General features: G+C 45.1%; 1 protein-coding gene across 2 annotated transcripts in view; it reads left to right on the forward strand.

Moving 5' to 3' along the window:
* Window positions 1-5846: 5846 nt before the first annotated feature.
* Window positions 5847-16998, forward strand: part of UNC5C (unc-5 netrin receptor C) — a 243332-nt gene continuing 232180 nt past the window's right edge. For both annotated transcript variants that reach the window (XM_058803456.1, XM_058803458.1), the window contains exon 1: window positions 5847-5970. In XM_058803456.1, the coding sequence (XP_058659439.1) occupies window positions 5847-5970 (124 nt within the window). The remainder of the gene's footprint in view (window positions 5971-16998) is intronic.

The raw sequence follows: 16998 nt of genomic DNA on the forward strand, positions 1-16998 counted from the left end.
GATCTGCTGCAGAGACGGCGGGAGCTGCGAGCCGGGGCCGGAGCCGGCGTCTCGCATCTCCCTCTGCTGGGAGGCGCCGCAATCGCCGAAGGAGCAGCCGGGACAGCGCTCGCTTCGGGTCCCGACAAATACGGATTGGCAGTAGGTCTCACCCTTGGTACTTTTGCAGTGATTTTTCAGGCAGATAGAGACTGAAATGATTACGCTTTTTCTATCCTTTTTTTTATTTTTTCTTTTTTTTTTTAATTTAATACTATACCATGCAATTGGAATAAGTAACATAGTTTGGATACCGAGCTTCAAATGCTCATGAATGAGCTACAGCTCAGAAGCTGCTCAGAGAATACATTCACCAAAAAAAAAAAAAAAAGGAAGAGAGAATAAATAAATAAGAAAATTGTGATCTGTTTACAAACCACTCAAATGAAAGGAAAAGCTCTTTGGCTGCATTATTTGGCAGTAGCTGGAGGACACACATTTCAAAAATGGGCAAGGGGCCTAAGTCCCATTGCCATACAAAAATATGATGTCCCTGAAATTAAGGCTTAAACACCTTTGAAGTTTTTACCTTTATTGCCTGGGCATATAAGTCCCCAGCTCCAGCAGTATTCTCTTACACAAATGACAGCAGGATGTTGTGCACAGTAGGATACAACAGGATAATATGCACAGTATCCAGCATATGTATAGGGACAGAATTTGGTCCTCCCTTTGGTATAATTAGTTTAAAAAGGTCCTCTTCAGATGTTATGAAAGCCAAGTTGTTCAAAAGAATGGTGAGTATACAACAAAGTTGTTAATTGTTAATAAATTTATTAAACAAATGAGAGCTGTGCACCTCAAAATGTATCAGGAGCAGGATATCATATGGTCTCCTAGGTGATTCAGCACAGTTCTGTAGTATGGTTTGCTATGAGGTGAAACACTGTTTAAACAGTTTAAGTGTGCGCTATTAACATATATGCATATGCTGATCCATGGACTTGCTAGTATAATGCCAAGATTGAAAATTTAGCACACTACAATAGTGCATAAGTAAGAATGAACTTGAAAAAATCTGTTTCCATAAATAAGCAGACAAAGTAGTGATTTTGGAAGATGAAACACAGTTGTTTTATTAAATTTCAATAGATATGAAAGAAATTTTCCTTGGACCACAATTCCACTGCAAATAGTCATTCTCAGCGTGAGAAAAACCACTCATAAGTTTTTACTGGAAATGAGGCTGTGTTGCTCTTGAAATGTAAGATATCAGGAGGGTTGCTTCATTTGCTGATCCCCAGTATCACACACAGCAACCACAGAGGAGGTAATTGCCTATCTGAACTATGAGAGCAAACTGCAGTACTTGATAGCTTGGGGCAGTCATGTCAGTGAAGTGAGAGGTTTGTCACACACCTGCTTTTCGGATTGTGCTGTGCTGGGCTCTGTCATAAAATAAGAGCAGCATGGCAGAGCCTGAGGGAATGGCACAGCCAGAAGCAGGTGTGTGTGCCACATGCTCCCCTGAACTGCAAACAGCTCGAGCAGGAACATGCGAAATACAGCCCTCTCTCAACCATGCCATGCTGTGTTAAGGGTGGGGCAGTAGCTGAGAGCATCTTGGCTATCGTCATCACCTGGTGGGTAGCCTGGATCCACATCCCTTACTGCCATTTGTGTGGAAAATGAGTCCTTGGGTCAGTTGGCCTGAGCTGACAGTACTCGCCAAGAAACACAAGGCTCAGTGAGACAACTGGTTAACAAATTCTTACAGGTAATTATCAATGCACAGAAGAGATTGTTCTTGTTGTTCAAACCAGCATTGCTGACATCCCACATAACACAGGGGACCCGAGTATCTCCGCTCCAAAGTCATCCATCAAATTTTGAAACTCTTTGCAGTGAGGGCTGGGGTCCTTGAACCACTGGAAACTGGTTTGAACCAGGTGGAACAAGTTTGATCTGGTTTAAACCAGCTGGAACTGGTTTGATCCAGTTGAATCAGGTTTGAAATTATTGGAATCAGTTTAATCCTGTTTGAATTGTTTAAAATTGGTATGAAGTGGTTGCAACTGGTTTGATCCAGTCGAACCAGCTGGATCCAGTTTGAACTGGTTTATACCACTTGGAGCCAGTTTTGACTAGATTGAACATTAGTCCAAATTTCTTAATGGAAGGGCTGTTAAACATTGGAATGGACTACCCAGGGAGGTGGTGATCATCAGGATCATCATCCTTGGAGGCGCTCAAGAAATAACTGAACATGGCACTTAGTGCCACGGTCTAGTTCACAAGCTGGTGAAAAGTAAAGGTTTAGACTCAATGACCTGGGAGGTCTTTTACAACTGAATTTGTTCTGTGATTGTTTTAGTGCAACTCCAGATGCTTGGGCAACAAAATACAATAAAGTCAAATTCACCAATATACAAGTCACACAAAAACTTTTAAAATGTTGCCCTAGATTTTATAATCATCTATTAGGAGTATCTAATTTAGAGATGAGATTTCTTGAACTTACCTGAAAAACTAAGGTGACACCTGTTAGGCTGCTAAAGCCACTTTTCAATGCAGACTCTTTGACACTTGATATTTCTGTCCAAGTATGAAAATTGGAGATTGATACTTGCTTCAGATGAGTGTATGAAGGGTATGGAGTGGTTTTTAGGACACTAAAGGTAACAAAGTGATAGACTTACATTACAGATACTTCTAAGTCACAAACTTTTCAGAGAGATGGGAAATACCTTTCCAGCCAGGTGCTATCAGGGAAACAAAACAACTGCTTTTGGAAGAAACCCAGGTAATTTGCACTTTCTAATACCAAAACTCTGAATTACCTCAATCCTTTATCTCCATGTCAAATTTGAAATTTATTAAGCTGGGATAATAATTCTGTTTATCTCATAAGGAGAAAAATGAAGAGCTCTTGCACAGACTTGCTCCTGAGTAGGGAAAATCCAGTGTGGTGGTATTGGGGATGGCCCAGACAAAAAAGTCATTTCTCAGAGTATACTGGATTTCTGAGAAAGCTCAGTGATGCAGATGCATGAAACATCCTTGGATGCCCTTTCCTACACATAATTGAACATGGAAAGATTTGAAGGCATGTTTTCCTGATAAAACCCCTATCCAGTTATTGGTTGCTGTTGCTTGAGCCATCTTCTCCAGGCCAAGGTATAGCCACTTCAGTAAAAAGTGGTTACTGAACACCTCAGGCTGCAGTACCTTTGCTCCTCCATTGTTCACCACACCTTGGGTACTGGGAAAGGACTTTCTTCCCAAGTGAGGACTTGTGGTCCCTGTGCCATCACTTCTGTCACAGCTGTAAACCAGCAATGCTCCCCCTTGCACCTACTCCAGGGCACGGAGGCTGACAGGTTGGCAGCCACCAGGGATCCCCAAGCAGGGCTGCAGGGACATCATCTTGAAAGTGGGATGGACCTATTTAATGAGGTCACTGAGCTACTAACTAGAAACTAAGCCTGGAACTATAGGTATTACTCCTGGGAGGCCCCAAAACATCAAAAATAAATTAACTCTGATTAATGGAGAAGCAAGCCCTCCCTCTCCGTTCCCTTGTGGCAAGAGATGTGCTCGTCAGCTGGTGCTGCAACAAATGCCTCCTCTGCATGTGACATCCTTCAGGCGTCTCTCTTCCTGCCTCTGAAAAGTTTTCCCTGGAACAGGGGGAACAGTAAGTCTCCAAAAAAGGAGAGATGCTCCCAATTCACAGAGTTAGGGCAAAACAGGCAAATAAATAGCATACATAGGGATCTGTTCTGTTGACTATCTGATCTAGGGAGCATGAAGTCAGGGATTACTGTGGGGAGCATCTGCAATCAAAAAAGCTCCTGCTCAGGACTCGCATTCTCCTTTGAATCTGGGTAAAAGTTGAGAGTTTCCTTTTTACCACTTACACAGAAATTTAAATCACAGATTTTGGTGGAGCCTTAATATTTCCTAGCCTGTGCTGTATTGTTTGAAGCAGATGGGACTCGCCCCCTTAAAAGATGTAGAACAGAGAGGAGATGGAGAGATGGAGTTCTCCAGTTGGAGAGAATCACTGAGAATTATTGGGTAAAAACCAGCCTGTTGAGCTTGAAACACAGCCTACTTGGGGCACCTCCAGGCATGCCCAGAACAAAAACTACCCCTTTTTCCATGCTCTTAGCCTCTACCAAAAAAAACCCAAACAAACAATCAAAACCGAACATAAAAACAAACAAACAACAAAAACCCAAAACAAAGCAAAAAAAAACCAAATCAAAGCCCCCAACAATTTGGACTTTGTTTTCCTGTCACACTGCAGCTTTATATCAGCTGTTGTCCAGGAGAAAAAACTGCTGCCCCGCCAGATCCTGAGATGGGAACAGTCTGGGCAATTCCCTGGGAAGGACATTAAAGCCAGGGGGCAGATGGGACAGAGCCTCCCTTGGGGCAGACAGCTCCAGCGGCCCCAGGAAACCCTCCTGCAGCATTGGCAAGGCTGGTAGCTCTTTTCCTGTGTGGAAGGGACAGGGAGGGGAAGGCAAAGCCAGAATGACTGGGAAGATCCCATCCACGCCTCCCAGGAAGAGGGTGCTCCTTGCCTCGCACGCAGCCCGGCTTGGGGGAACTTTGGGCTGGAGAAGGCAATGCTCTCTGGAGTACCATGGTGTGGGGAGGGTTCCGGGGCTATAGCCCCTGGCATTGGCACACGTGGTGTGTGAGGTGCTGGGTCTGCTCGTGATGGCCCGCTGTGGCTCTGCCAAGGGAAGGACAACTTAGAAAAGAAAAGAAAACCCAAGACCAAACATAACACCCACCAAAAGCAAACCAACCAGAGAAAAAAACCCAAACAAACAAAACAAAACCTATAGAAGGCAGCAGATCAAGCCAACCCAAGCCGTGGTTGAGCAGTGAACCTGAGGTGTGGGTGCTGCTATCCTTCTCAGTGAGATTTGATGGGCACGTGGTGAATTCAGGGGCCGGGTGCAGCTTTTTGGGGGTGCAAGAAGGTGGAAGGATAAGGGCTGGAAGGGAGTGACCCCAGCCTTAGTAGAGAAGCCCTGGAAGGCAGATGGGGAGATGCTCCCCAGGGGTGGTGGGTTCTCCAACAGCACTCCTGGTGCGATCTCTCCCCCTGCCCTGCTTCTTGTGGGAGCAGACTAGTACACCCCGTCCGGCATGGGGCTCCCCAACCCTGCATTTGCTAGCTCCCTAAAGATGGTCCTTATCGCCCAGAGTCCTTAAGGCGTGTGCGTGGGTATCAGGCCCACGGGGACAGTCTGGGGATGCGAGAGCCGCGGGTGTGGTGGGGTCCGGCAGCGCAGCCCCGCCTGCCGTGCCCAGGTGTGCGGGGCGGGGGTGCAGCGTGCCCTGCTGCTGCCGCTGCTGCGTGTGCGGGCGCGCACGTGTGCGCACCAACATCGGCGTGCGCCTGTGCCCGCGGCTCTGCGCGCAGGGGGCGCGGGCGGAGGAGGCGAAAGGGGGCCGGTTCTGCGGCGGGTGGCTCCCAGCCTCCCCCGCCCCCTTCCCTCTGGGTCTGCTCCTCGCTCCGGCTCGCATTCTATCGCAGGCGGCCGGCGCAGCCCCCGCTCCCCAGCCCCAGCCCCGGCCCCGGCCCCCGCCCACCCCCGGGGTGGAGGCAGCCGCGCCGAGCCGCCCGCGGGAAGAAAGCAGCGCTCCGCCGGCTCCGCGCCCCTCCGCGGGGCCATGCAGCGCCTCTGCCCGCCCGGCCCGAGCGCAGCCCCGCGCCCCGCCGCCCTCCGCGCAGCCTGAGCGCCTGGCGGGGGCTCTGCTCCGCGCCCGGAGCTGGGACGGGGCCGGCACCGGCGGCACAGCAAAGCTCCACGGCTCCGCGACACTGCCCCGCTGCCCCGGCCATGGGGAAGGGGCTGGAGGGGACAGCGGCCCGCTGCGGGCTGGGACTGGGATACCTGCTGCAGACGGTGGTGCTCCCCGCCCTGGCCGTCCTGGGGGCCAGCCGCCCCGGCTCCGCGGCGCAAGGTAAGGCGATGGATGGATGCATGGATGGATGGATGGATGGATGGATGGAGAGGGGTTGGGGCATCCTCCTTTTGCGGGTTGGAAATGCGAGTTTATGCCATGATTATCTTTTTTATTGCGTTTGTGTGTGCAAACAGTGCAATCACCCGCATGCACGATCCCCGCCGGGGTCTGGAGGGTCCGGTCGTACCTGCCGGGTCGAGTCTGTAGGTGCTGAGCCTGGCCGGGACAGGCGTTTGCCTGCACTCCGTCCTCAATGAGGCACGGGGAGCGGCGGGGAAGTTGGCGCTGAAGGAGCCCCGCCGGCAGCCCTCCGGAGCGGGAGAGCCGCCGGTGCGCCCCGCAGGGCCGGCAAGGTGCGGGGAAAGGCAGGTGCGGGGCGGGTGTCCCTCCCAGCGGCAAAGCCAGAGCCTGGAGCTCTGCAATCGACCGTCGGCCTTGAACCCCCCAAGGCCCCCCAGCTCTCTCCTTCTTCCTGCCAAAAACATGATACACCCGAAGGGAGTCACCGTCTTTCTGTGTTTATGTTTTGAGATTTTGTTTCCTTTCCCGTGTCGGGGATTCTGGAGTACATCTCGATCTGCCTTCCCGGTAGCCCTTGTACAAATTCCCCTTTTTAAGTGGCAATGTATTGCTTCTCAGTGCGTGTTTTGGGGTGTTTGAGAGCATCACAAAGAGCCCTGGCTCAGTGTGGCACCCACCAGGCTGACAGCCACAGCAGGAGGCTTTTTCTCCTGCGAGCTGATGCTGGACAAACTTTCTCGGTGCTTCTCTTCTTTCTTTCCAGGAGTTAGACTTAATGTGGAAATGTGTTGCTTTTGTAGAACACAGGAGAGAGAAAGAGAGCTTGCTGCTGCATGTGGGCAGAGCTGCACATAGCAAAGATGTGCGGGGTTGGGTAAAGCAGTTGGAAATCTCAGTTATATGATTACCAAGAGAAAAGAAATTTTAGAAGCTTCTTTGTTTGTTTATTTTCCACATGTATGTAGCCACGATGTAATAACATGCACCACAGTTTGGTTTGAAGTTACTAGCATAATGCAAGTGTAGGAATACTTGATTTGCCCCACATCATGTCTGTGGAGAGGCATTTGTGAAAACTGCACAGATCTGACCCTGTGCTCTCACCCAGCCGTTACAAAGTGCACTCCTCTGTGGCCTTTTTGACAGGAGAACAGCAATGGTTGTTCTGATTCCTGGTGCCCCTGGCAGGCTTTCTGTGGGTTCTCCCAGGTACGGAGCTGTAAGTTTGCTGCTGGTGGGCTGGGTGCACTGAACATCATGCCTGTACATGTAACAGTGCTAATATATTTCCTGCTGATACTCACTCCATCCCCTCAGAGTCACATTCCCTTGCTCATTTATTTCGGAGGAAGATCAGAAATCTGGCCATGAAAAGGGAGTAGCAGGGTATGAGAGCACAAAAATCCCTTATGCATCATGGCATGCTTCATCTGTGTCTTCCATATAATTTCCTTTCACTGGTTGTTTTCCTGTTCATGGTAAGACAGGTTTGATATTTTGTATTTAGGGGTTTAAGTAGTGCCATATGTATGTGGACCTACATGTCCAGGAGTATGTATCAGCCTGTGTCGATAGAGAGAGATATGTCATGTCAGAGGGTGTTGGAGAAGAAAGCTCCCCTCAGACAGTTGGACCTGGAGTGGAAAGGAGCCTGCTGGCTCTGCTGGCAGGACACGGGGGTTTCACATGACAGATGGCCTGAGCAGGGAAGAGAGGACCCCCTGCGTTCGGCTGTTCCAGAGCGCTGCTCACGATGCCACAGGGCTCATGCCTCCCATTCCCGGATGGTTTCTCCTTCCCACACTTACCCTCTGTGACACAACGCTGTGTGACAGAAGTGCCACGAGGGCACAGGAGCCAGGGTGCCTGTTCCTATCCTGCAAAGGACAACGCAGTGTGGGACCTGCCACAGAACACAGGTGTGCTCACCTACCCAGAGAGGGGCGGACAGCTCTTCAGCAGCACTCCCCAGTGTGTGAGAAACTTCCACAACAGAGTGAAAAATCCAGGGAATCTGGTTGGGATATAGCTGTTTGTCTTGGACTTTTTTTTTTTTTCCATTTATACTTTTATTTTTATTGCTAGGACCAGGCAGGGAATTTGGGTGCAGACCTGGTTTTGGCATTTTTCCCAGAGCTGAGGGATTTTCTCATTGGTTTGTGCAGTGGGGATCTTCGTGTGTGTGTACACAGTGCTTCAGTGAGGCAATGAATCAACAGTTTAACTATGCCCTCTTCAGGAAGTTTCCTCATCATATAGCACCGGGCAAAGTTTTCCCTCTATTCTATATATACATTTCAAAAACATACATCTTTCATCTCAATTCCCCAACTATCTTTAGCTTTTGAAGCAGGCTGAGAAAGCCGTGAGCATTGCTGGGACTTGTGCTTTCCTACCTTCCTTTTCCATTTCCTTGTAGAAGATGAATTTATTAACTGAGGGGCTGTTGGACCAGCTCCCCCTCACTCCCTGGCACGTTCATTATCACTGCATCTTGGCGTCCTCCTGTGAGCTTCTCAGCAGACCTAAATACACTTTTTGTTTTATGAGTATTTCTTATCTTCTTATCTGAAGCTGTCTGCGTATTTTTCCGCTGTTATCAGGAGAGAACAGGAAATGGCTGCAATGGTAGAGACAGCCCTTAATTCTCAAAGCGGTGTGAATGGGGCCAGAGCGATTATCAAGCCAGAATCAACTGTGACTTGGCATTCGCTGCATTTACTATACCTCTATGATAAGCTATCAGAATGAGAATTTAAATGCCCCAAACTGTGCCCCTGCTGGGCATTTCGGTGCCATCTCCATAAGAGCAACTTTTCCTTTGGCTCTTCAATCAGCAGAGACTGGGTTTCAGCTGTTGTGCTCCCCTACAGCCCCCACACTTCCTGCCTCCCAAACTGTTATCCACTTATCCTGTGGCTCCCACCTTTTTGTTGTGTAGCTGGGACGAAAGGGGGGGGTCAGGCTGTCTATTTGTAGTGACAAACATGGTCCAGACAGCTTTTGGGGTTAATAAGGGTGGTGTAAAAATGGTAGAAAAGCTAAATGGACTATGTATTAATGAGGTTGTGTTTCATTTATTCCCTTACAATAAAAGAGTGCATTTTTCATGCTTAACCCCTCAAACTAATTAAATCAAAGTGATAATTTAAAAAGAAAACTGTAAAAGAGCCATATGTGCAGATATTTGTCTTGCCCCAGCATGGTCTGTATTAGCAACAGCAGCAGTTTGAAAATGCTTAGTGTAGAAAAAGTGAACTATAACATGTGAATAGGTAGTAACCTTTTGGGGATGCATTTCCTAATTAAATACCTAAACACATCTTGTTGAAAAAAGGTGGGGAAAGGACTTAATTGTCTTGATGCATCAGTGGACTTCTTGTACTTGATCATGCGGGTGTAATATTTGTAATAATAAAGCAGGAGCCAAGTAGTATTTTGTTGTGAATGGATAAGGCTCTTTGGAGCATTAATCTGTTTCAAAGTGATGCACTGTGGTAGATTTCAGTGATGCTGACAAGTTTGAGCCGGATGTGGTAGCCTGTACTTGTTCTGAGTACATTTTAGTACTGCAGTACTCTTTGCTGAAAGCAAAGCAGCCACTGTGTTTCCTTTGCTGACAGAGGTGGAGTTTAAGCAGGCTTAAAATTAAGTGGATGAATATTTACATAGAGGAGAGATTCCTCCCTGGGAACATGGGAGCCAGGATCTGAGTTCTTCCTCTGGCTCCAGGCTCTAGCAGCTGGTTGCAAGAGTTACGGAAAAAATATATAGATCACGTACAGGCTCCTCCTGATGCCTCTTTAGAATTACTGTCAGTGTCATTTATCCCTCTGTACAATAAGAATGCCAGAGTGCATCTAAACATTTCCACAGTTGTTGTGCATGTTTGCACTTAATCACTTTACATGGATCATTCACCACACAAATTTATTTTCCTTGGTAATGGTCTTAAACCCCAGTTATTCACTATATTTTGGGACTAGCTTTGTGTATGACATCCAAATTCAGAAACAGGAAACAGCCTTAACCAAATTAAAAAGATTTTCCTAATTTAATTTTCCAAATACAGTACATCTGAAAACATGAATACAACTCTGTGCCAAGGCCAGGCAAATCAGTTCCATAGCTGGTCTGTGCAGTAGGAAAGGACAAAATGTGGGCTATATTTATTAGACATTTCCATGTAAATATCTTGATTTTTATGCAAATGGAAGAGAGGTGTTTTGAGGCACAGCCTGCGCAGTTCAGGTGAATAGGATATGAAGCAAATCAGTTCCTATGGAAAGCAAGAGAAGCCCGGGCTGAGAAGGACAACTACTGACTATTTCTGTACAGTATATGACTGGAATTTTATGCATAAGTAGAATACAGAGGAGAGTTATACTTCAAAAAGCCAAGCTACATTAATGTCATGCTACCAGCAAAACAACTTTGGTTTTAGTAACCTGTTTTATAGTGTATGGCTGTATTTCTTGATTTCTGGTTCTTTCTGGATTTTATGTCACTGGGCTTTCGAGGAATCTGCTCTGGATACTTTTTCTACAAAAAGGCAAGAAAATAACTTTTCCAGCCTATCAGAAAAATATGTTTGAATTGCTGGTGCAAAAGGCAGTTCCTGGGTAAATTTGCATCGCTTGGACTAGTGAACAGTTTGCTGTGATTTAATCTAAGAGGATTGGTCTCCATGTGAGTCTCAAACTGTTGGTTTGTCATTGAAAGAAAGTTACTGGAGGCTATCTTTGAAATAAAAGTGTAATCATGGATGCTTTGCCTATGCAATGCATTTCACATAACTGTCTATACGTCCCTTTAGGAAGAAATGGCATTGTCTTTCCTCCCTCTCTGGCGTGGGGAGAGGGCTGTGCTGGTTTGTGAAGAGCACATCTCGTTAGCCACCCAGTGGAGGTATTCACGTCTAGCAGGCAGCGATCTTGGCAGCGGTGCCAGCGGAGCAGTAATGACAGCGTCTGTCATTTGCATTAGCCGGCTCTGCTGCGCTTCGGCTCCGAGGGACAGAACAGCTTCTCGAGTGCAAGTGGAGAATCAAAGGAAAGGAGTGAGAGACGAGCTGTGGTTTTCCAGTTGGCCATAACCCCCATCAGCACAGCGTCAGGATAATGTTGTGCAGAGGCGCAGTTCAGTGCCGGCTGCTTCCAAGGACTGAAGGAATGGTGGTGTTTTAAGTGATTTATTGTGTGTGCTCAGTTGAGTCCAGTCTCAGGAGCAGGCGCCCCTGGATCTTTCCATCATAACATTATCCAAGAGGCAATCTGAAGGAAATGTTATTAAGTCTTCTAGAAGGCAAGCTATATTCCAAGAAACACTTAATTTGCATCATTTGCAAGCAAGCATTTGAAATTATGCTAAAAAGGGAAATGGTTATAAAGAACTTTAGACAGAATAAGTAGGAACAACAAAATTCCCCTTGATTTTGAGCATACTTAATTCCCCTGTGTTTAAATTAATGGGGTCATCTGTAGGTACTCCAGCCCCTAACTCCACTGCTGTGATGGAGAGATGATTTATTGAGTATTGTTGGGTTCATGATAGGTTTGGTTAAATATTTTGCCGACGATCCAGTGTGGTTATTGTATTTAGATTTATCTTTCTGGTGTGAGGATGTAGCATAAAACTGTGTGCACACTAAGGAGCTAAAGGAAAGCCCTGAACTGTAGCTGTTTTCCAGTTGTTTTCCTCAAGGCTGGCTCTGCTTGTACAAACAACACTCACACGTGAGGTGCAGTGAGTGGGAGGAGTGGGCAAGAGCTGCCAGAGATTTTCTCAGCTCTCAGCAACCTCAGAGATGCTTGTATATGGCTTTCTCCCTAGGCAGTCATCACTAGAACAACTTCCTGTTTGCTTTTATGACTCCATCCCAAATCACATGGACGTTAAGCAGGAAATATGGGATTTCCTCCCAAGTCATCAAACGCTAGGATTTGGGGAGTCCCTTTATAGCCTGGCACATTATCTAAAAGTTTGGGCTGGGGAGAAAGAGCTTCATGCAAAAACAGTCTCACTTAGAAATACCCTTTTTATCAACATGGAAAATCTAGGGGGAAACAAAGGAGAAAAAAAGATTCCTTTTTGCTTATTTGCTCAGGGGAGGTTGGAAAAAAAGGAAGAAATCTTAATCAAAACCAGAAAAGACTCAGTTATTTTAGAGAAAAGGTCAATAAAGCCCTGAATATTTACCCTACTGTCCAAACTATTTGTATTTATGCTCTCTGAAACTGTGTTAGGTGTTCAGTGAAAATGAAGCTAAGAAATTTTGAAGTCTTCTGACAGCAATGTTTTTTATTTCCGTTTACATTTTTCCACGTATTTCAACCAGCCCAGTGAAAAATCTCACTGTTAGACTTCATTTACAGTCCTGGTTAGTACTGGTTAAGGCATATATTACACTGCTCTCTAGATCTTACTGTTTTGGTTTGTTTTTTTGTTTGGGTGTGGGGTTTTTTTGTGGATTTTGGTTTTTGGTAAATCACACTGATTTTACTGTGATGCAGATTGAGATGGAGACCCAGATTCTCGGTGGTGCCAGACATATCCTTATTTCCTCCAGGGAGTGTCAGGCAATGCTGAATTTGGGTGATTACCTTTGCTGCTCCCTGAATACAAGCAGTGCTGCTCTAGCTTGCACGGCAGCCCAACAGTCCCATCAAGGCAGGGACACCTCCCTTGTGAGTATGTGATGCTGCAGTGCCTCAGCACCTCCTCAAATTCTCACTTTGTTGTGAGTCCTACACAGGCAGGACAGGAGAGGCACCCAAAAAGCTGTGCAGGCTTGTCTCAGTTGGTAATACCTCCTGTGGGGAAAACTGCAGTTGTGTCTTTAGCAAAGCTATGTGCTTGTGTTCCTGGGCATAATAGGAAGTTCTTATTTGTAACATTGCCTTAGTTATTCAATCTCTGTTTTGCTGGATTTGGAAGCTTGCTGTATTTATCACTGTTTGGTGGAGAGGTCTAGGGGGAGTTGCCTAAGCGTACAGAGCAAATGTGTAAGGGAAACCAAATTATGAGCTCAAGTTTTCTGAGTAGCCAAGACTGGTGCTGCAGTGCATTCTTCTTGTTTGAAGGAAGAGGGCATGGTACAGAGGGAATGCTATGTTGAGAAGGCTCTCAGGTACCTTCTCAATGTTGAATTTCTTGAGTCTCACTGATGGTGTCTTTATATCTGCCGTAATCTAGAAATTTGTATAAAAGCATGGTGTGGGTTAGGACTGGTACTCCTCAGTTTAGTATCTCCCACTGGGACCCTCGAAACCATGTGATCCTCACTCTCTCTCTCCTCCCTCCTCCTGAGGTGGGATGGTGAATGGGAGGCACAAAATGTAAAGATCATGGGTTGAGCTAAGAACCATTTTCTGGGAACAGCAGTTAAAAAGAAATTGTGCAGCAACAATACTGACAACAGAAGATGGGAGAAAGAGTTGAATGATTCACATGGAAACTCCCTGACCACAGTAATGCCTCACTGCTCCCTCTGCCACACCACCCAGACTTGGAAGAGAGCCCTTCACCTCATCCCTGGAAAATGAAGTGAGTTGGTTCAGTATAATCTTCAGGTCCTGGCCATGCCCTCTCCTAGCTACTGCAAAAATTACCCGTGTGCTGGCCGGAACCAGAACAAAGGAACAGGCAAAATTATATGCTGTTGCCCAGAACAGGGATGCTTCCTAAAAACTCTGACTTTCTGGTGGCAGGCAGTTTGGAAGGATTTGCTTTGCCCAATGCAATCCATAGTGTTATCTCAAATTTGGAAGGAGGAAGCGCACATCCAGGGCATGGCTGCAGCACTGTTGTAAATGGAATAAGGTTCACTGTCCTGGGCTGTTTTGTTTCATTTGGGTTTAATCTGCAATTCAGGACTATGTTATTCAACTGTACTTCGTTCATCTGAATGAATGACTTATGCTCCAGAGGACCCCGTTGCCTTATGAGTTATAAAAGCTATGAGGTTGCCTAGGCAATTAAATCAGTATCTTTTTTCTCTTGTTGCAGGAACATTTTCAACAATAACACTAAGGAGCTCAGATAGATTTCACTGGCCTGGCAACAGCTGAGCATTTTCTTGTTAGGTAGCTTTTGCCAATCCCTTTTTAGTTATTTTCAAGAAGCAAAGTAGCTTTATTTCTTAGTCTTATATTGAGTGAGAGGTTGAAATGTTAATCTCAGTGGATTAGCGGTGTATCCTTTGAGAAAAAGGAAAGCTTGCGTTTTTCTTGGTCCCCTGAGTGCTGGATGCAATTGTTTGAGAAATCTTGAATTTCATCAGCTAGATACAAGAAAATGTGCAAGTAAGCCTTGAATGATCTGTCAGAAGAGGTTGACTTTATTGCAGCCGTTTTGGAAACTTGTTTGATCTGTTGTTCAGGATAGTTGTTCCCCAGGTGTTTCTTTGCTTGATTTTAGTGCATTTCACATGAGACAGTGAAAAGGGATCACCACAGGATTATTAGTAATTCAGAGCTTCTTGGAGACCTATATTCCAGTCATCAATTTGCTAAAGTAATGGCTGGCATATGAATTGCTGCACTTTTATGATATGGTGTATCTATTGTTTAAATGCGTTGCTTGTCTTATCCACTCCCAGCATATGTGTTTATACTGGAAAGTTTACATAGTGAGTGAAAATAATAATACAGTCTCACTGAATGAGGTTAATTGCAGTTCAGTCATACTGAAATCAAGGAGTAAAAAGTGGGACAGAATAGCAAGTGAGACTAATTCTGTTCTCATGGGCACTGGATTTATCTACACTGACTGAAGTGAAGGCACTTATCAGGAGTAATTCCAAGTACAGATGTGCACACTGCCTCAGTCTGAATGGCTTTTCTCTTTCGTTAATATATCTCTTAAGTTTTGCCAGTTGCTCATGGAGTCAGCACAGAAGTAACCCTCTCACCTTTCCCTTTTCCCATATTTTTGTGGGTCTGTTGGGTTGTTTTGCAGCTCTACACATGCAAAAGATGAGTGTATCTGGCTAAAAGTGAGTAACTGGGGCTAACAGGCAAACAGTGAGGTGTCCAGACTGAAATTTCATGTTTGCACTCAGATGAGACTATAGAGAAATCTCTGCTGTATGAACCTCTATTAATAGAATAAAACTCACTGGTGCTTTCAACTCGAAAGAGATAAAATTTCCTCTGTTAAGCTTGGCCACTTAATCTGAAAATCAGGGTTCATTGTGGAAACTAGAACTCAGTCTGGTTAAGGAAGGAGTCTGTAATTACATGGGAAAGAGTCTGCCCTTCTACAAGTGCTGTTCACAGAAAATCTTGCTGAATTGTCTGATGAAATACTTGTATTCCTTGCTCAAAGCTTTTTGGCCCTAAAGCTGCACTATTTTTTGACAAATCATCATCCCCATTACAAATTCTTTTCATGTAGACATTCCAAACCTAGCTTGAGGTGCTTCCTTTCTGCTTCCTCACCAGTTTTTGGAGGTGAGGGTAACTTTTTTGGTCTCTTGCTCAAACAAAATGCAGCAATCTTCTTACACAGCAGATCTCTGCTGGCAAGAATAGGAGTGCGGGTTTTCCTTCTCTTCATCATGCAAAATAGCTGTACTGTAGCAAATAGGAAGTTCTGAATTTCTTACTTCCTAAGTAACTGGAAAGTTTGTAGCTAGAAAGTTCAGTAGTGGGACCTGTCAGTTTCACTGTCAGTTTCCTTTTGTTTTTTTAAATGTCTAATGTTTATACCAAAGATAGACTTATGTGGTACAAGGCCAGGTTATGACCACCACCAAATGTAGCTCCATTAATTTCAGAGCCAGCACATGGCAGAAGCTGATCTGCTTCTGTGTTAAAAAATATGTTGACACAGTAGAGTGAGACTCGAGGATGAACAGACCTTGATCTCATCGTACTTGGTGGCAAGTTTTTTCCTGGAGTTGTTTCTTTTTTGCTTTGGTTTATTTTGAAGCTAAATAATTTGAATAACTTTGAGGCTTTTCATTTTCCTTCCATGTAGCAATGTGACTCTTTTCTGTAGAGAGTTTAACGGGGTGCTTCACTTAAAAACAAGTTGGCAAGATTCTTTCAGGCAGACTTTTTCTTTGCTTGGCTTTTTGTTAGGATATTTTAGATAAGAACACTGACAGCCAAATGTCACCAACCGTCGGCAGATATCCACGTAAATACCTATTACACACAAATGTGTGGCAATTTCCTGCCTTAGCAATCATTTTTGAATAAAGACCTCTGCCACTAAAAGCATGGGCTTCAAAGTTTTAGGTTAGAAGTGCAGCCTGGTAGCTGGTAACAAAAGCAGTTGTTATCCTGGTGCAGGCAGTAGAATGAGAAGTGCCATTTGCCTTTCACAAGCACTGGGGAAGGCGAAACTGCTGCTGACTTTTCTCCTTTGCTTGTCCTGAAATATTTCTGTATGAATCTTTTTCTTCCATCCACCCCCCAAAGTTAATATATTAATTCCTTGTAGTAAACATGGCTATTAGATAAAACCTTCCAAATCTTAAAAAAAATATTAAAATGCCTAATTTAATTACTTTATAAACATTTATATAATTTTGTAGTTTCAAGAATAAAGTTTTAGCTTTTCATTTATAAGAAACATTTGCAAAGAAAATGAATTTAAGTGGCAAAGTGATTTAGTGATTTTGTGTGGAGTAATAATCTGCTTTGTTTTACTGATCAGCTTATTTTGCCAGTACTTGGTTTCACTGCCTTTTTTTGTTAGGGAAATCAATAGATAACAGTATTGTGATCAAATTTACTTTCTGCCTGATTATTTTCACTGGATTGCTTGGGATTTACTCACTGCAGCAAGGCAAGGAAAAATTGGCCTTTTGTCTTTGAAGTTTTGTTTTCACTGGTACCAATGCAGAACATATTTCATTTGTGGAGGCCAGGCTGAGGTTAAGTTGGTTTTAAAGATAACAGTAGATTCCTGCGTCCTTGCATTTGTTTTGTATTTGGTGACAGTCACTAAATCAGGGGAAGGAATGTTCAAACAACACACTTGAGGAAAAGTGAT

Source organism: Ammospiza caudacuta, chromosome 4 (genome assembly GCF_027887145.1).
Source record: "Ammospiza caudacuta isolate bAmmCau1 chromosome 4, bAmmCau1.pri, whole genome shotgun sequence".
Taxonomy (NCBI): domain Eukaryota; kingdom Metazoa; phylum Chordata; class Aves; order Passeriformes; family Passerellidae; genus Ammospiza; species Ammospiza caudacuta.